At 35.6% G+C, this 19,647-nt stretch overlaps 1 protein-coding gene across 2 annotated transcripts; it reads left to right on the forward strand.

Annotated features, from left to right (window-relative positions):
* Positions 1 to 1,927: 1,927 nt before the first annotated feature.
* LOC120344417 (tetraspanin-15-like) lies at positions 1,928 to 15,983 on the forward strand. Of its 2 annotated transcripts, none has more exons than XM_039413644.2 (8): positions 1,928 to 2,195; positions 3,459 to 3,592; positions 5,152 to 5,340; positions 6,055 to 6,129; positions 7,697 to 7,792; positions 8,325 to 8,492; positions 9,168 to 9,284; positions 11,894 to 13,092. In XM_039413644.2, the coding sequence occupies exons 1-8, from the start codon at positions 2,078 to 2,080 to the stop codon at positions 12,215 to 12,217; spliced, it is 1,221 nt and encodes a 406-aa protein (XP_039269578.2). In that variant the 5' UTR covers positions 1,928 to 2,077; the 3' UTR covers positions 12,218 to 13,092. The 2 variants fall into 2 exon arrangements, with proteins under 2 accessions (XP_039269578.2, XP_077968713.1); XM_078112587.1 differs by lacking the exon at positions 11,894 to 13,092 and adding an exon at positions 13,099 to 15,983 and having other exon boundaries at positions 1,932 to 2,195.
* Positions 15,984 to 19,647: the final 3,664 nt, after the last annotated feature.

Below are 19,647 nucleotides of genomic sequence, written 5' to 3' on the forward strand. Positions count from 1 at the left end.
GTTCAGTATGTTCATTTTCACACAAAACTGAAGAATTTATTTAGTTACCATATGTGCGCTACGAAACTTTTTTTCCGGGCGTTTTCAAGGCTTCGTCTCATGGCCCATATCTGTGGTAAGGATCTACAAGTGTTTAATAACTTACCTATACATTTTTGAACAACGTCTTAGCATAACTTAACTAACAAGAGAGCTACGCACAAATATATGGACACGTTAGACCAGAGCGAATCAGTCCTTACCGGTACCTTTGACGCTACCGGTACCCTCAAAAAAGTTCTGAATTTCCAGTAGCAAGAATTTTGCAGAATCAAAACGTACAGCCAATCATGACACTGACTAAAATCCGTGTTCCCATGGATAAAAAATAATACAGCAAAATTTTAGACGAAATATCAAATTTCATAGAATTCACGCAAAATTTTGAAATAAATAAAAGTAATAGCCTTCTGGAGAAAAATTTTATCTTCAACCACTAAAAATTTCAAAGCAATGGGTCTAGTATTCGAAGAGAAAAGCGACTTTTTAAAAACGTGTCAAAGAACAACAACAACAACAAGAAGGCTATGCTCAAATATATGGACACGTTGAGTCACATAATTTTTGATGACGTCATATCGAAAAAAAAAGTAATAGCCTTCTGGAGAAAATTTTTATCTTTGACCACTGAAAATTTCAAAGCAATTGGTCCAGTATTCGAAGAGAAAAGCGACTTTTTAAAAACGTGTCAAAGAACAAGAACAACAACAACAACATAACATTGAAACGATCGTTATGTCCACTACGAGTCCAACAACATAATATTGAAACGATCGTTATGGCCACTAAACGTGTCCAATAATAACTAAACAGGGCTATGGAAAGGCTGCCCAACTCAACGCAAGGTCGAGCAGTAATAACTAATATTCATCCGCTCGCTAACAGCTGATTCGATTCAATTGTTACGTCATTCAGAAGTCATTGTTCATTGCCGAAAATGTAGAGAATATTGGACAGATCGTAGCACATCGACGCATGAAATCCAAATTGGGCTAAGTCCATTTTTCTAGTTTTGAGAAAAACGCAAAAAACGTTTTTTTTTTGTTTCTTTTTTTTTTATTTCTCTAATACCTTACATCGAAGATGTCTAGTTTTTATGGTCCACCAAAGTTACAATGAAGGCCATATTTAGATGGTATAAAAAAATTTGTGCTCCGCCCCAATTTTTTTTGGGGGGGTTTTTTTTGGACTTAACCCTTTTTGGCTCTCAATTTTCTGGACCAGAAACAATTTTATTGGACTTAGGGCCCCTTTATTATGTTATTATAGAGGCTGGTATGGACTTAGCGCTTTGTATTATATTTTTTGAGAGGAGCTATGTCCAAAAAACGAACTTAGCGCTTTGTATTATATTTTTTGAGAGGAGCTATGTCCAAAAAACGGACTTAGCCCCAACTTACAATGCAGTTATCCAGAGCTTAGTCCACTATAGTAGACACAGCTCTGTTTAGTTCTCAAATGCCCTAAAAAAAGCAGGTTAATGTCCATAGCTGTCTTGAGATCTAGAGCACCTAGAGATAAGGCAAATAGACCAAAATGTAGAGCTAAGTCCAGGAAAATCAGCAATTGAAAAATGTCATTTTTTGGAAAAGTGGACTTAGCACTGTTTGGTTTTGAGGTGTCGACATATTTCTTGTAGTAAAAGCGTCTTTTCCGTAATACGTGCAACTTTTTGAAGTGGGAACAAGGCAATATTTGTTACTAAATTTTTAAGGAATATTTTAAAATCATTTTCAGGTAGTTACCTGATGTGCGCTACGAAACTCTCTTTCTAGGCGTCTTTCAGGGCCTCGGCTCGCGGCCTAAAACTTATGCGATAAACAAGTGCGCCTGTGACGCGCACAGTAGATCAAATTTTTTCTGGGGTCGAAGGTCAAGAAGATATTCCGTTTTTTATTTTCCTATTCAATTCAGTTCTGCAGTTCCATGATTCAAGTGTTACGGTATATTCGTATGTTTGTTCATGTATTATAGTTGTCTGTTTGCTAGCTTTTCGTTGGATATCTACATGGTGAAGTAGTGGATTTACATTCACAAGATGAAATTTTCAGAAGGAAAGGATGGGACCCAGGCAGAATGCCTTTGTTGCTGCGGTATAAGATCTGCCAAAAGCAGAACGTCTTCCGTATACAATCGAACTGTGACAGATGGTACCGGTAAGAATTAGCCTACTTTTGTTTTCGTCAATTAGGTACCGTATCTTACCGATATTTTTTTATGTACTGTTTCGACTTAGAAAAGTAATACGGTAATTCAGTAAAGTACTGAAGTACCGGTATTGATTTTGTTACGAAAAATTTAAAAATATTAAACTGAGAAATATGGGCCTATTTACCTAATGCTGTGTCAGTCTGTAACTTGGCATATTTTTATTGATACTGGAGACGGAGACTTCTCTTTCTCTAATTTCAAAGTTGTAGTCAAGGTCAACTCTAAGAACATTACCGGTACGTTGACCCCTTACAACAGATACCGGTAATCCAATAGGTCATGCACATTTTGTTGTAAATGTTTAGTTTGAGTTGTGAGTCAAAATTGTCTTCAACCACAGAACCATGAGTCGGATTCAAAATTTTGTTAGGATGTTTTTTCCTATTCTACAGCCCATTATCGTACCAGTATCTACTTGCTATGCCTTTTGTTGCAAAATTATGAATATATATCGTATACCTGACGATGTGGCCCGCCTGATGCTTCCAGTACCAAACTAAAAATTTTGATGTTTTAGCTCAAGGAGTTTGTTGAGATTTCGATTAAATTTAGTTTGGGCACGAGGCTTTCCGTTTTCATTTTTGCGTTTGTGACACTGTGAATATTGGGGTCTCGTGTAGTTTTGTACCCAGCGAACTTCTATCCGAACTTCCATCCTAACCCCCACCTGACTATGTCATCCAAAAATTACATCACTACGACGTCACAATCATGTCATAGAGCTTGCCAAAGTATACCTATCTATGATCGCCCGAAGTTGCATCTGTGCCGATGAAAGAGAACTCACTAACGGTAGCGATTTCTCTCATATCAGGATCGTTGCGACAAGAAAAATAGCTTGGTTGTATTCCGGGTGATCGTCTGCGCGTCTCGGATGACAGTTTGTATAGCTTGATTGGGTCTATTAGGTCACTGTGACGTAATTTTTGGATGACACAGTCAGGCGAGGGTTAGGATTGACACATGCAAAAATTGTTATGTTACGCCCACTGAAAGCTCTTTAGGTACGAAACTATGCTAGACCCAAATATTGTTCATAAATTGTAACTTCTTAACTCACATTTATATGGCCCGATAGTCTAGGTGGGCAAAATATTTGGCCACTTGTTCGAAAACCTTGTAATAGAAAAACCAGAAACCCCTTATACTGATATAATATTGTGAAATGAAACAAATATTAGATTATACTCATATACCATAATTTCCAGGCATAGTTGAAGACGGTGTTGATGGAGGAAACAATATTAAAACCTGCATATGCTGCTGGTGCATGGGATGTGATCAGGAAGGTGTTTATGTTTGGCTGAAGAATTTACTTCTACTGTATAATTTTATATTTTGGGTAAGATTTTATGATATAATTTTTAAGATATTTTTATCCGTTTGAAATGTATTGTGTTTGTTTGTTTTTTATTTTTGAATCGTAATAAACTAACTGTATAAAAGACACACAACAAAGTCCCTCAACTTCAAATAATTTCAATCAAAAACCTTTTTTCAACAAGAGTAAGTTTGATTTCATACGTTAGTATGATCTTACAATTAATACAAAAATGATAGTGAATCACATTCAATTGAGATGTTTTTACTCACTTGCATAACACTGTGGATATAGTCGGCCTAATGAGTTTAACAGACTTCACTTCGGTAAGCATGGATGTTCATTTAATCATATTTGTCACTTCACTGTTTGTATTTCCATTGGTTATGCGATCAGGACATATTATCACTAGGGCTGGGCATATTCGAATACCTTCTGATTTCAGAATCGAATCTCGAATACTTGAAAATATATAATTGTAAGCACTTTTTTATTTTAATTGGTCCTCTCAACCAATGAATTACTGAATAAATAGAATATGTTACTCAGACAGATTACTGAGCGTTATTAACACACCATTAGAGACACGTTTTATCAATAACTGACTGGCCACTGCAGCAATTGGTCATATGTCAGAATTGTGTTGAAAAAATATGGCTTTGCTGAAAAAAAATTGGGGAATTCACCTCGATCATTGGCGGAAAAAAAAGCAAGATGGCGGCGATTCAAAATTTTGCTCTAAACCGACTCGAATAATTTACTATTCGATCGGAATATTCGATTCGAAATGCCCAGCCCTAAATATCACTATGCTCACAAGCATTAATAAGCATGATTTTTAAGCATCTCATTTTTTTTATATGCATGTATACTTCCAAGCTTAAAATAATTGAAGCCCAATTAGTAAGCATCTAGCTTGTATTCATGTATTATGAGTCATGACATTACTTGCAAGCTGGAAGTCAGATTAGGGATCATCTCAGCATTTTTTTCCACTCACTGTATATTCTATGTTACAAGGGGGTATCGTCCATGTGATACTTCACTGCCCACACCAATGTAATAGGTTATTCATGCTTGTAACTTTATTTGGTGGCTTTCCATCCTCAGTGTTGTCTTTTTTTTATCATGTTAGAGGTCAAAATTAATTCATTTGTTTATGAATACTTTATCTTGGTATAATCTGTAAATTATGTTGTAACTTGTTATTATTCAAGTAGTGGTGTGGCTCACCCTGCTAAGCGTTAGGAATACGCTCGCTATCGCACCTCTGATTATTCTGTGTGGGTTCGCACGTTCGAATCCCATGCGGGGATGGTCATGTGCAGAGGATTGCTGGACTCCTCGTCATCATAGGGCGGTTCACGTAGCCGCCAGTCGCTTACGTTACGGCTTCCTCTACCATTAGGTTCGTGCTTCCGAAAACAAATAACCAGCTAATCCCATACCCAACATGGAATGGTGATCAGATGAGAGGCCGTGGTTCACCATATGGTTAAGCCGTCTTTTAACGCCTTTCCTCTCCCCGGGATAAATATGTAAACCGCATCCTATGCTAATTAATTTTTTATTTGTTTCAGCTTCTTGGATTTTGCCTAATCTCACTGGGAGTTTATTCTGAAATCATGCGACAGCAATATTCATCAGAAGCAAATGCTGTTTTTCTAACTCCGTCTGTTGTTCTTTGTTTTATTGGATCTTTTTGTTTCATATTTGCTACATTAGGTGGCATAGGAGCTCTCAGAGACAACTTATGCATGCTGAAAACAGTGAGTGGATAAATTATGTGCACTTATTTCACTGTATATATTTTGTGAAAGTTTAATCTGAACCCGAGTAAAACACAAAGAATCTATAATTTCCACAAAGCTGTAAATCAAAACATAATTCCTTCAAAGATATTTTACGAAAGCAATTCATCTTTGTGCCCCCCATGGGTTCATGACCCTATCTGTACATACTTGAAAAAATGGTATATTTGTCTTACTCCTTTTGTCAAAGGTTTGAATAAATTTTCTGTGGTAGAGATTATGTAGAATTAATATAATATAGGGTGTCCATTGGGTCTTGAAAAAATTTACAATTGCGAAGGGAAATGTCGATACCATATATTGTTTTGGCCCTAACAGATGTACTAAGTGAAGTAAAAATACTTGAACAATTGCTGATTAAAAACAACTGTCTTGTTAACATACATTGAGAACTGACTCCATAACATAATTGAACTTGCGAAGGGACTTTATGGGTGCCCTGCATTATTTTTGAAATATATCTAATTACTAATATATACATTTATATATAACTGTAAGCTAACTGGAAAATGTTTGGACTGGAAAACTTACTTTCTCATTCATTATTTTCAATGATGTAAACTTGATTTTTATTCATGATTGGCTTACCAAAGCTAGGAAAATTGAAAAAGACTCGTATATAGTTAATCTCAGAAAATGTCTTTACTTACAGTATCAATTTTTGTTTTTCAGTTTGTGTACTCAATTCTATTTTTTGTAATCATCGAGCTGACTTGTGGAATTCTTGCTCTTGTGTTCAAGGAACCTGTGAGTATTATGATATCACATTTGGCTTTATCTGGTCCAGAACTACATTGGATGTACATATTTATCCTAGGAGAGATGAAAGACGATAAGACTGTTTAATCATAATGCCGGGCATTCCACGACCTCTCATCTGATTACCAGACCATGTCGGTATGGGATTAGTCAGCAAGGTATTTGTTCCAGATACATGGTCTGGATAGCAGCAGACGACAAAGCCACCAATTTTCTTGCACATAATTATCACCCTGCTGGATTTATTAAGCGAACCATTACAGGTTAATTACAGAGTTGCGAGGACAGGCGTATCCCTAATGCAGGGGTTCCCAAGCTTTTTTCAGGACAACTTCAAAGACAACTTTCAAGTGTCCTGCGACCCGAGGTCAATATAGCCTATATATTTTTCACGAAACTTTAGAGCTTTTTTTACTGGACTTTTAAGTTTGGTCATATGGTGGTATTAAGTAAAATAAGCTAAAACCAAACAGTGATGTCACATTAATCACCTATATTTTCTATAGCTTAAGCATAGAGCGATACCTATGGGCCTGTTTTACAGTAAGCCATGGTACAAACTGCTAAATTTAACATGGTTTGTCAAATCTTGGATGTTTTGTACATCCATCCTCTACCATACCTCAGCGACCCCATGACCTGTTTGCGACCCTACCTACTTATAACTCCGACCCAATTTGGGGTCGAGACCCCTGGTTTGGGAATCCCTGCCCTACCGCTTAGTTTGATGCATAATACTGCCGAGTCTTGCGTGGTATCTCTAAATATCAATGTAGATGAGCGGGACAATACTGTTGTATCGATTAAAATTGGCAATTATTCCTTGGTACTGTGACTTAATATCCTAATGGGTAAGTATGTTGATAGGTATTTGTTTGTTACTTATCGATCTTAAGATCGGTAAGTATATTGATAGGTATTTGTATGTATGTCTGTCTGTGTGTGTGTGTGTCTGTTAGATGCACGCGATATCTCACGAAAGCGGGATTGAATCTGCTCCAGATTTTGCATGTGCATTCATCTTATCTCGGACCAGAATCCTATTGATTTTGGGCGAATTATGTCGTATAATTAGCGAGTTATCAATCAATTATTGATATAGTGATCTAGATTTTTGTAAAGCGAGAGAATTTTGAAACCCGCCGAGTGTGTGTGTGCGATGCGCAGTGCGCAAGTTACAAGAGCGGATGAATCGAAACTGCAGTTTCTGTTTTGGGGGATCCCCTAACTATCGATCGATAAGTCTTCGGTTTCCAACCGATATTCTCGTTTGTCTGTTGGACACTTTCGTATGTTATGCTCGATATCTCACGAAAGCGAGGTTGAATACATTTTCATTCATCATATCTCGGACCAGAAGCCTATTGATTTTGGATGAATTATGTCGTATAATTGGCGAGTTATTAATTAATTAGTGTTGAGACACGTGGTGTCGCTATTGAGTCAGAACGAAGGAATCAAACTGCTGATAGATAAGTCGGCGGTCTCGCTATCTAGTTTAGCAAGGGTTGCTAGGTTTTCTTCCACCCAACATTTAAATCATTGTTTTTTGCAGGCAAAAGACTTCGTGAATCATTTCATATTGAAAGGTTTGACAACGTATTATGATGATCGAGATATGAAAGATGTCATAGATTATGTACAAAGAGAGGTAAGATATTTGCTAACTAGACTTATAATGGTTGAAATTACTCAACACGAGAAACTGTTTATGGGGGTAGTTTGCATCAACAATAATTGCACATTCATTCAACTATCAGCCTATTTGTGTTAAAATTGTTTGAGCTTAACTTGTGATATACATTTCAACTTAGCTCTTTTTTAATAAACTGCTAATGTGTAATTGCAACACTTATTATAAATAAATGCACAGATTCACTGGTGCACAGCCCACAATTTAGTCCGGTTTCTTACTAAGTTTGACCGTGCCATTTCATCTTGTATAAATAGGATTCCTGCTAAGTTTTACTTTAATAAAGTGAGCCATCATGACTTGTATAAAATTCTAAAATGTATCGAAAGAGTGATCCAAAACATATACCGGTACCTATCCACCCTTTACATACATTTTCATAAATTGAGTTCCATTTAAATAATTTACTTTGCAATGTAAAGCACAGAATTTATTTCATGTAAATTTAATCTATTTGTACAAAGCTACATTCAATTCATCAATTTCCCAGTTCCAATGCTGTGGAGGAGAACTATACAGAGACTGGGAAGTGAATGTTTATCACAATTGTACTGCACCAGGCCCAACTGCATGTGGAGTTCCTTATTCATGCTGCTTGCAAGAGAATGGAACCATCAACATCAATTCTATGTGTGGATATGATACCATAAATCTCAAGGTAATAGGGTCATTCATTGTGTTGCGAATAGATTTGTTTCTCAACCTATGGGCCACCCCCACAACCCAAACTTAGGTTGCCTGAAAATTTCTTGGGTCGCTTGTTTTTTCAGCAAAAACCTAAAAGTTACAGCATTTATTTTATAGTAAATTTTATTGTTCATTTTGTAATCGCATTGAATGTTGCTCAATAGTAATTGTGTATTGTGTGTGTAATTGTGTGTTGTGTATCACAGTGTAAAAACAAACTTAGCAGCTGTTTTGCTTAAGTAAAGCCACACCAAGATTTCAAAACTAGTTCGTCAAAAAAGCACAGCTTTTTCACTTGGATTTTTTTCACTTGGATTGTTTTTAACAAAAAGCTGGAAACCACTGTAATAGATCATCATCTGATATGCTCTTATATGCTAGCCAACACCGTAGTCCATGGCAATCGATTTTTAAATTTTTTTCAGTTCTATGTGGCTTTTTGAGTAATCTTTTGTAAAGTTGATTATTTCACTTTCATTATAATTGCTGTATCAATTGACAGTATACTAGTCGAATTGAATTAAAATATTATCGGAGTCTTCCATGATTTTTCGCTAGCTGATGTATCATGCTAAAAAAATACTTGTCATCAAATCGATAAATATTGCAAAGCCTTGCCATCTCCAATATTTCAATTGTTTTTCAGATTTTTGAAGCCAATAGTTTTGTTTATACTGAAGGATGCATCAATGCTGTTATTGATTTTTTCCTGATCAATCTTAATGTCCTGGCTGGTATTTTACTGGGAGTGTTTTTACCACAGGTTAGATTTTAGATCTGAATAGTTTGATTTCAATTTTGCATGCTATGTTTTCAAGTGTTTGTGTGGCACTCGATTGTCATCTAAAATATCGAATGATGGTGTGGTCTATGTTCTATGCAGGGTGCCAAAATTGAATAAATTTTTTATTTTGAATAAATTAAATTATAAGGTTCTTTTTTGAATACATTCTGGAAATAAATTTTCGCATATGGAATATAGAATATTTTTTAAATTGATTAGATTTTACAGATAACATGCAAAAATCACATTTTTTCATAAAAATTTAACTTAGTAATGCAGTATAGTTGAGATGAACCTTGTTTTTTTCATTGAATTACTATTTTTACAATGTCAGAAATTGAATGAATAAATTTTTTATACCATCAGATCTCAAATTTTATAACAAACTTCCAAACAAACATATACAAAATTATTTTCATAATCCAATAAAACCAATTTTGAATGTATTAGAATTATTGATTTATCTTGGAAATCTGTGGTTCTACATTATAATCCTTACATCTTGGTTTTTTTTTGTTTATGATTTTTTTTAAATCATATAAGTATTAATGGCAAAATATGGCAACACTGAGCACAAAAGAAAAAAAATCAGGCTCTTTTTAAAAACCTATTTAATTAACGATGATGAACATTATATTCGTTTTTAAAATCCTTGGATCTATAAAAAATTTATAATCTTGATAACTTTAATTTTTCCTTCAATGATTTATTTTTGAATTGTATGTGCATGCATTGTGTGACTAACAATAGTTGGTGGCTTGGTGAAAGACATATTGTTATAGCATATACTAAACTAACAAAAAGTTAGATCAGGGTGGTCCAAGATTGGCAGCTCCGCGGGCCACAAAATTACTTTTGCATTGTTCGCGGGCCACAATAGTGCCAAGAACTTTGCTCGTTTAACTTCGTTAGTTGCCTCAGCGAGCCATAACACTAGTCAATTCAGTGACATTAGTGATGCCACAATATGTCAAAAGATTTTTTGGTTAAGTTTATGACGAAACAACACAAAATGCGATTTTTTGATTCCTCTCTGAATGCGACGCGGGCCACAGATATTGAAGTGGCGAGCCACATGTCGCCCGCGGGCCTGGGTTTGGACCACCCTGAGTTAGATGATACATACTGATAGGTCTTTATTATCAACAAAGCTGATGGTTTCTAGTTTTTTTAAATCCCAATGATGTTGGGTCTCTCTATTCATATCATAATAATTTTTTTTTTAATAAATTTTCAGTGGTTGAAATTTTAGCGGTAGCCCTCCTCATATTTCCTACTCACACTAGAAATCAATTCTCTATCTTGTATTACATTTTAGTTTCTTCGCTTTTTATTTTAATTTATGCGTACTCTCATAGTCTCTTAGTTCGTTTACAATCTTCATGTGCAGGCTCCAAAATCAGATCCCACAGTACAGTCAGTGCTCTATGGCAATTCCAAATTGTGTCGTAGAATTCAGTCATCTCTCTGATTTATATTTTTGATTATATAGGGCAGGGTGGTCCAAACCCAGGCTCCATTATCTGTGGCCCGCGCTGCATTCGGAGAGTAATCAAAATATCGTATTTTCAATTGCTTCTCATAAAATAAATCAGAAAAATCGTTTGTCATATTGATTTTATATCACCACTGTGACTGAATTGACTAGTATGATGGCTAGCTGAAGCAACTAGCGAAGTTGAAGATGTGATGGGCAGTCTGAATTGTTAGTTGTTACCTGGATTTCTATCGTTTTGGTCTGGAATATTTGCCAACAATATAGGCATGGTAGAAAACTAAACATCGGATGCGGGTTTCATTAGCCTAGGTTGGCAATGCCTGATAAATATTTACACAATAGGAGCGCTTGTTTTGTATTGCACTGTTTATCTATTCTTGGTACTATTGTGGCCGGCGACCAATGCCAAAATAATTTGTGGCCCGCGGAGCCCACAACCTTGGACCACCATGATATAGGGTGTCCAGAAAGTCTTGAAAATTTTTAAAATTGCAGAGGGAATTTATCGATGGCATATATTGTTCTGGCCCTCACTGATGTATTAAATGAAGTAAAAATACTTTAACAATTGCTGATTAAAAAACAACAAAATTGATTAGGAATAGGATGTATTGAGAACCTACTTCATAACAAAATTGAAATTGTAAAGGGACTTTATAGACACCCTGTGTATTGTTTTATTTTTCTCCAGTAATTCAAATTCATGATCAAGCCTGTCTCAATATACTGTAAATATTTAGTGGATTATAATGGTTAATGAAATAGACCAGGTTTCTACTCCTATGACAATATCTTCATTTCATTATGGAGAAATTGATAAACTTAGAATCATGTCACATTGGGAGATTAATGGTTACATTTCATAGTGATAGTTGTGAAAAGTCTTTGACATTGAGTCAATCAATTGATTTATTGCCATGATCAATCAATGCAAAGGTGACTTTTGAAATCAAGGGCTTTGTGATCTGATTTTATTTGCTTTGGCTTGCTTGCTTGTTTGCTTATGCTTATTCTCTGTTCGTATAAATGATTGCTAATAGATGTAGCATGCTTCATTTTTGCATTCCCATTGGTTGAAATATTTCTTCAGATAACGGGAATATTATTGGGAACTTTTTATGCCAGCTGCATCGCGGATATCATGCGAAAACAACGTGACAGCAACTTTCAAATACAAACTGAAATTGATATAAAGGCTTTAGATGAGGAAAATTTGATTTCTGACAGCAGTGATAAGCGTTACAGCTATCCACGTTATGTCAAACGACCAAGTCTGATTTCGGAAGGCAAATTTACGCCAACAGCAAGCGTGCGAGAGGAATCAAGGCATCCAAATTTGACTAATGTTGAAGCAGGAAAACTTTTAATGCGAGGGTCTCCAAGTTCCTGCAGAGAGGAAACAGCATTTTTATAGAATTAACTGACGAAATAACTTAATTTTACTGCTATGCATGCCGAAGTGAATGTCTAACTAATGCCGTGCATCATGTGATGAATGCAAAGGTCAATCAATATTAACATCCATATAATAAATATTCAGTAATAATAAACAAGACTTAAAACTTGCTATTTCAAACTAATGCAAACCCACACAGGATAATCAGAGGTGTGGTGACGAGCGTATTCTTAACGCTTAGCACGATGCGCCACACCGCCAAGCCTTCAAACTCGCTATTTAAAAATAATGCATGTAATAGATAGCAAACATTACAAGCTTTTAAAAAATCGGTAAAATGTTTGATTTGTATGTACTTTCATAGTCTATTATAGTTTTCCATCTATATATAATATTATCCGTTTTGATATAGAGTTGTGTCTTATATTTTATTGGCCTTCAAAGTTATGTTTCGAATATGGTAAATATCCGTTTGCATTTTCTGTTTTTTTTGTTGTCAATTCGTTGTGGTTTGCTCCAAACCCCTCCCCCCAGGATTTGACAAGTCTCACCACCTCAAAAATAACTAGCTAACAATAAGCTATAAATAACAGATGGAAAAGCGAACGTATGTTTCATTCAAAAAACATGTTGAGAAAACGTAGATGGAACGCAAATATTGAAATTATCCAAAACAAGGAGAGCAAGATCAGATCTAACAAATATTTTTGTTTTTAATTAGCTTCACGCCCTCTCAAATTCTCCTTGTTGTGGAGCGCACCTCACCGTTTGTGAACCACTGATTTAAATATTCTATTTATTCTGTCAATTTAAAAATTATCTTCTGTTATTTTTTATGTTCCTGTTGCCTTTTTGATGATTTCTTCTCATGCTTGATTGACCAAAATTAATGTATTCAGATTGCAGGTTTAGTCATTGGAGTTTGGTATTCTCGGATTGTTAGAAAAATGAAAACGGAATACACTGCAATGAAGAAACAGCAACGGCAGATGGAAATGACAGAAAAACAGGCTGGATTTCGTCTGGTCAGGAGAAATTCTGGATCAGATGATGAAATAATACAAGTGTAGTTGCTGATGTTTTAGGATCATTGTTGCTACAGGGTATCTAGCTAACTGCTGTGCTTTCTATGAAATCCATGCTAAGTGTTCAGCTCACCGGTTCTTAACCAATGGTTTATGGGCCACAGTAAGATAACAGATGGGCCCTAAATCTATTAGAGATTGATAAAGTAGTTAATTTTGATTGTAGTGCCAATGAATGATGATGCTTTTTTCTGCTACTGAGTGGTAATTTTCATTCTAATTATTAAAGTGACAGCGCCTATTTTTGAGGACATGTTTTTTTATAGTTTTCCTGCCTTGCATGAGAAAGTTGATGAGCCACAGAATTTTTGTGCAATGAAACTGGGCCATGGAAGAAAAAGGTTGAGAACCACTGGTTTAGCTGAATCATTTTCCAAAAAGAGTCTCTTGTACACAATCATAAAAGTACTTTTACCTAATGTAAAGATTCAAATAGATCTGTTAAAGAAAATTCACAATCGACCAGACTCTAAATCAGAGGTTCTCGAACTTTTTAAGCCATGCACTCCCTTATAATATTCAAAATAAAGAAATGTTAATATTCGATTCAATTAAGGCAGGCAAGATCAAATATGACAAATATTTTTATTTTTAAATAGCCTCACTCCCCCTCCCTCCTCAAAATATTGTCTACTCCCCCTTGTGGGACGTGCCCCACCATTTGGGAACCACTGCGCCAAAATATCTGACTCGAGTTCCGTTTTAATCGAATTTTGGTTACAAAAACTTTGGCATATGCAGGCCTTAATTGATGGACGGTTATATGAAAGCTTGGTAAAAAAAGCTTAGCTTTTTAAAAAAAAATTGAGTTCATGTTCAATGATCAATTTCTGCTCCAATGAAAACATGCCTCGCAATGACTCAACAGCCCTGGATTGGAATACCAATTTTATATACTGGTATTAAGTTCCTATTTTTGATTTTGTTGAAAAATCAAATACTAGTTTTATATAATTCATTTGTTAGTAATGATATCCGTTCAATTTTTATTGTGTCAGTTCTAGACTTGAATCTCATATTTTTTAAATAGTTTTAGGATTCTTAATTAAATCACAATTGTATGTTTGATTTATTTTTAATTAATTTATATAATTGAGCACTGTTACCTATCAAGCCATTAATTATGCAAATAATATTCATATCAACTAGTATTTGTTAATCAAAGATAAGTGATTTTATTTGCTTTTTATTATGCAAACTGTGGCCAAAACTAGCAGAATATCTGGTGTGCGCAATGGCTCAAAACGAGTATGCTTTTGGGTGTGCTATGTCGGTAATCATGCTAATCCATATCGAAAACTATTAGCATCTGGGTTTTATCAATCAGTCAGTTATTGGCTCGTATGTATATTTCATATTGGAAATAATTTGGCATATATTGCTGCAATTTGGAATTTGAATAATTGACTTTGTTGTGGAGGTGAAACAGCATGAGGTAGTCTTTGTCGCAGTAGTTTTGTGAATTCTAGTTCACTCAAGTATACTACTCCACACTTTTTTAATTTTCTTTCTCACTAGCTAAACCAATTAATCCATATAAGAATTAATAAATTAATTAAAATCACTGTTCTTATAACCAAATGCACTGTTAATTATATGTTAATATAAGCACTGTTAATTACATTTTTCTTCCTTGTACTTTTTATATATCATAGGGCTACTTTTTGTATGATTTTTCACGACTGTAGTCACGACTGTATTATGATTATTTTATTGAATTTTAAGCATAATTTTGTTAATTAATGGTCATTCTGTCTCGTAACTCTATATTAGTTTGTACTGTAGGGTAGGCTTCCACCACAAGTCTGTCTGTGTTTGGGTATTTATGAGTGATAAAAGTGTATGTGTCATAAGCATAGTTACAGGTTGATAATTGAGATTGAATTTTTGTATTTTATAGTATTAAGGCTCAACATTCAATCATTGTTGCATAATTACCTCTGAAGCGCCAACAATTATATTTAATTTCCTCACTTATTGTAATTCTCTAATTTATGCTTGTAGTTTGGGGAAATGAATGGTTAATCGGTTGACCGTATTTGTGTCCGAAACTGTTACAAATGTTATTAACCTTTGACCATTTGGATATATTTTATATTTGGTTATACATGGTGTCCATAAAACTCCCCTTAAAATTTCAATTTTGTTATGAAGTCAGTTCTCAGTCATCTTAACCAGGTTTGTTGTTTTGAATCAGTAATTGTTTAATTTACTTCATTTAATGCATCTGTAAGAGCCAAAACGATATATGGTATTGATAAATTCTCATTTTTTTAAGACTTTATGGTCACCCTATATGTTATCGCCTGTATAATGTCAAATCCTACAAAACAATTTTTTATCTGAATGACAGAACTATATATAAGCACTTCGGTGCTCCAAAAGTATGCGCACCAAGATGTCGCGCAACCTGAATCCTAATTGGTACACACATACTATGTTCAGGTTGTGCGCCATCTTGGTGCACATACTTCTGGAGGTCCAGCACTTATTCGATGCAATCATGTCAATTTCCCTCCTAACTTGTAATCGATAAAGTTTGTTCCCTAATGGATGGCTTAAAATCTTAAATTCCACCCCTGATTGTGGTGTTTATACAATTCATGTAATGTTCTGGGTAATAGATTAAATATTGCGCTGTAAACAATTTTTGCTTTACCGTTTGTTTGATGCTTATGCAATAAAATTTTGCTTACGGATGTCTATCCTCGTTCTTTTAAGCTTGCTCGAACATATAAAATATCAATCCCATGTCGGTGAACCTGCCATCCTCCAACGCCCTAACCTCTGTATGATATACATGCCATTATTCGGCTTCTGTTCTCGGGAACATGTTTTCATATTCGGGGTAGCTTTCAGTGCAACCTTCGGCTAATTCACTCTGCATTGATGTTAATGCAACGAGCACTATATAAATTCTAGCTATAGTGCACCACGGAGCATGCGTTTGCCGTAAAGCGGCATTCGGCCTTCCGCGAGGTCGGTTCGCAAGTTCTCCACAATTAAGAAAATGCAAAGCTGAGAAACGTTGCTGAATATACCTGCAATACTTTTTTGGTTTTGTTGTTTTGGTTGTTGCCAAAATCTGAATTAGTTCGTCACGATGAGCAATCTTTTGTCTACAAGTATCAGGATATCGGATCAACTGTTGAGGTTCATTCGGGTTCGGTGTTTTTTTGCTTCAAACCACTTCTAAATTGTTGTTTGCTGTAGCTATGAGCTTTTCTTCTATATCTTCGTCGCCTGCCCAGCCTTGCGCTTTTGAATACGCGTCGAGTGATGGCGAAGTCGAGTCCGGATTCGATTACAGAATCGATTCTTCGCGGAATTGACTGGAATCGATTCTCAAGGTTAAAACTTGGATTGCAGACAGTGTTTAACGTTTTGTGACAAGTCCGTCACATATATATATGTATAAACTGCTATGTTGAGTTGTTACGACACCGCAAACCTCACTATATATAGGCTATATGTATATAGTTTTTCGCTGGAAGGCTTTTGCCTTTGTTTATTTCAAAAATCTCGTTTCAATAAGAACCTCCACGAACGGAATAGGGTGTCGCAGTCTTTGCGATTCTTGTAATGTTTCAGAGACTGGAACATTTTCTAATATATTGCCCCGTACGTACAACATTGAAAGACAATCTCCTAATCTTAAATGCGGCGATCATGGCACTGATCGTTACCAACGCTGGCATATTATTCTCTTCACTACTTTTTTGAAACACTATTTTGAAATGTCCACTAGAAGATATTGGCAATACTATTGGCATATTGAAAGTTCGGACCTCCAGAAGTATGCGCACCAAGATGGCGCACAACCTGGAATAGCTATGTGTGTACCGGTTAGAATTCAGGTTGTACGACATCTTGGTGCGCCTATTTCTGGAGCCCCGAAAGTTTGCTTTGTCAATGTCTATCGCAAAATACTTCTCAGGGGCGTGCAACCTTTAATACAGTAGGGCCATATACAAATAGCTGGGTGAAATCGAGGCCGCAACTTCGCATAAGCTAGCGGTATTTTAACGTCATAGGTATAGGTAACAAATTGGACCCGGGTATAAACTTTGTGCAACGCAAATGGATTGGGAATTACTTGCACTTACCGTATTAAAGTATATATATTAAAAACTCGTTCGCGAACCGCACACCATTCAAAATTGTCACATTTTTTTAAGATGCGGTTGCTAGTCTATATGCGGTTGCTAAAACCCATAGGTTAGGGTGAGTATGGGTTCAAATATCCGTAAAATAAAAAAATTTTCATAGGTGCAATAGTATGCAGGTGCAATTGTCATGGGTTCAAATGTTCGTGGGTTCAAATGTAATGGAACCTATTCGTGTATATCAATTACCGACCTTGCATTTTGCATTGATACGTTAGATCGGGAAGCACGTGCTAGATATTCTTCTCGCACTGGGAGTAACGATGGATGTGAAGCTTCATGCTCAGTAATGAGTCGAATTCCGTGATGTACATCCAATGTGGACTACCCGCTTTATTCAGATCGCTGAACAATATTTTAAAATTTTTGGTAATCACGCTAAAACAACAAAACTTCATGGGAATATCTTGATAAAGTAATATATATATCTACTCAGGCTTGTCCATGAGACATATTTTTCTGTCCCATTCCCATCCCATAGCAATTATGCCTGTCTCATCCCATCCCATGGGATTTCCATTGGTATGAAATTCAATAAAAATTGTTAAATTTAAGGTTAGTGACTATTTAATAGGACTACATGTACAAAGAAACATGCAACACAACAAAATTTACTTTGTTAACTTTATATTCATAACTATTATGCATGTGTCCATCAGCCCCTTCACGAAGTATATTGTTAATGCTGAATATATTTTGCTCTTTATAACTAACAAGAGAGCTATGCTCGAATATATGGTCACGAAATCCATAACGAAATGTTTTACCTACATTTCCCTGAAAATCATACGGTATTCCTGTCCCATGGGAAATACAAATGTGTGCTGTCCCATCCCATCCCATGGGACGTTTCCCATGGACAAGCATGTATATATATATAATACTGGTTTCTTTGTGATGAAGAATATGTTATATACAAATTCATTTTCTTGAGCTTCATCAAAATTAAGACTAAATTGGTCGCCATGGCGATATCGGTCGTACTCCGGCGACTTTGGGTCGTAATATTGTCTCCTAACTTGCGACAAGCAGGCCTTGTTATATAAACAGACGTACGGGCCTCGTGTCAGTCTGGAAAGCATTACATTTTTGTTAACCGTTTAATATCGTCAACCGTCGGCCTAATTTTTTAATTGTAATGTTTACAGCAAACTTTATAATTCACCATAGGCTAAATTTTTTTAAATCACCTACGAATTTTACCTTCCTAATTTATTGGTGTTTCGCGAGGCGAGATAAGAAGCGAGGTTTTACGGGGCAAAATAAAATGTTGAGAAACGCTGATTTAGAGAATTGATGGCAGATCATTTATTTATTTGTAAGTGAAAGAAGTAAAACATTTACGTATAGTTTTATGTGTGATAAGAAAATGCGTCTTATGTTGAAACTGTAAACACCTCATTTAAAAATACTTGCAAAAAATATATTCACGAAGTTTTAAATCAAGCGCACTATACCAGAAAATATCTCATAGTTTGTGATAAAATGCCAGAGTCTCATTTGTGATTCTGAACTTGAAACGTAGTCGAATTTACCGAGCACCATGGCAATAACTACATATGAATGTCTTGACAAGTTTTTCGCGTTTCGTATTGTAAAATTTTTTGATTCTCATCGCTGTAAATTTCGTTTTACAAAGGTAGCAATATCACAACTGAACATATATCATGTACATTGCCAATGTACCAAATTTCCTTATAAATGTATCTTTGCTGTCAAAATATTTGTGATTTTATACAGCCTCGATCATTTACACAAGTGGTTGCCAATATTTCATGGCTCGTGATCCCCGTCCGGAAGCTTTTAGCACTTGTGGTGTTTTATATGCAACCGATTACAAAAGTTAAAATTTGCAGTGCGCGAAGGTTTTTATATTGTTAATTTGATTGAAATTGCACAAGAAAATGAAAACACCCTGCAACTGAAAAAACCTGTTTCAATAATGAAACTTAGGAAAACAGGGTAATTTCGATTAAAGGGAAAAGTACGCAAACGACATCGCATCAAAATCCATTCCGGCCATAGTATCGTGGCGCCCCGACAACTGCTCTGTGGCCCCCTTGGGGGCGCCCCCCTGGTTGGGAACCACTGATTTACACAATGAGATCAGCATTGTTATTTATACTCACACATTCCTGTCTTTGCGCACAGCAGTCTGCTTCCCATTTTTCATCGTGATTTGTTTCAATGATTATAC

The sequence above is a fragment of the Styela clava genome, chromosome 5, assembly GCF_964204865.1.
Source record: "Styela clava chromosome 5, kaStyClav1.hap1.2, whole genome shotgun sequence".
In the NCBI taxonomy this organism is placed as follows: domain Eukaryota; kingdom Metazoa; phylum Chordata; class Ascidiacea; order Stolidobranchia; family Styelidae; genus Styela; species Styela clava.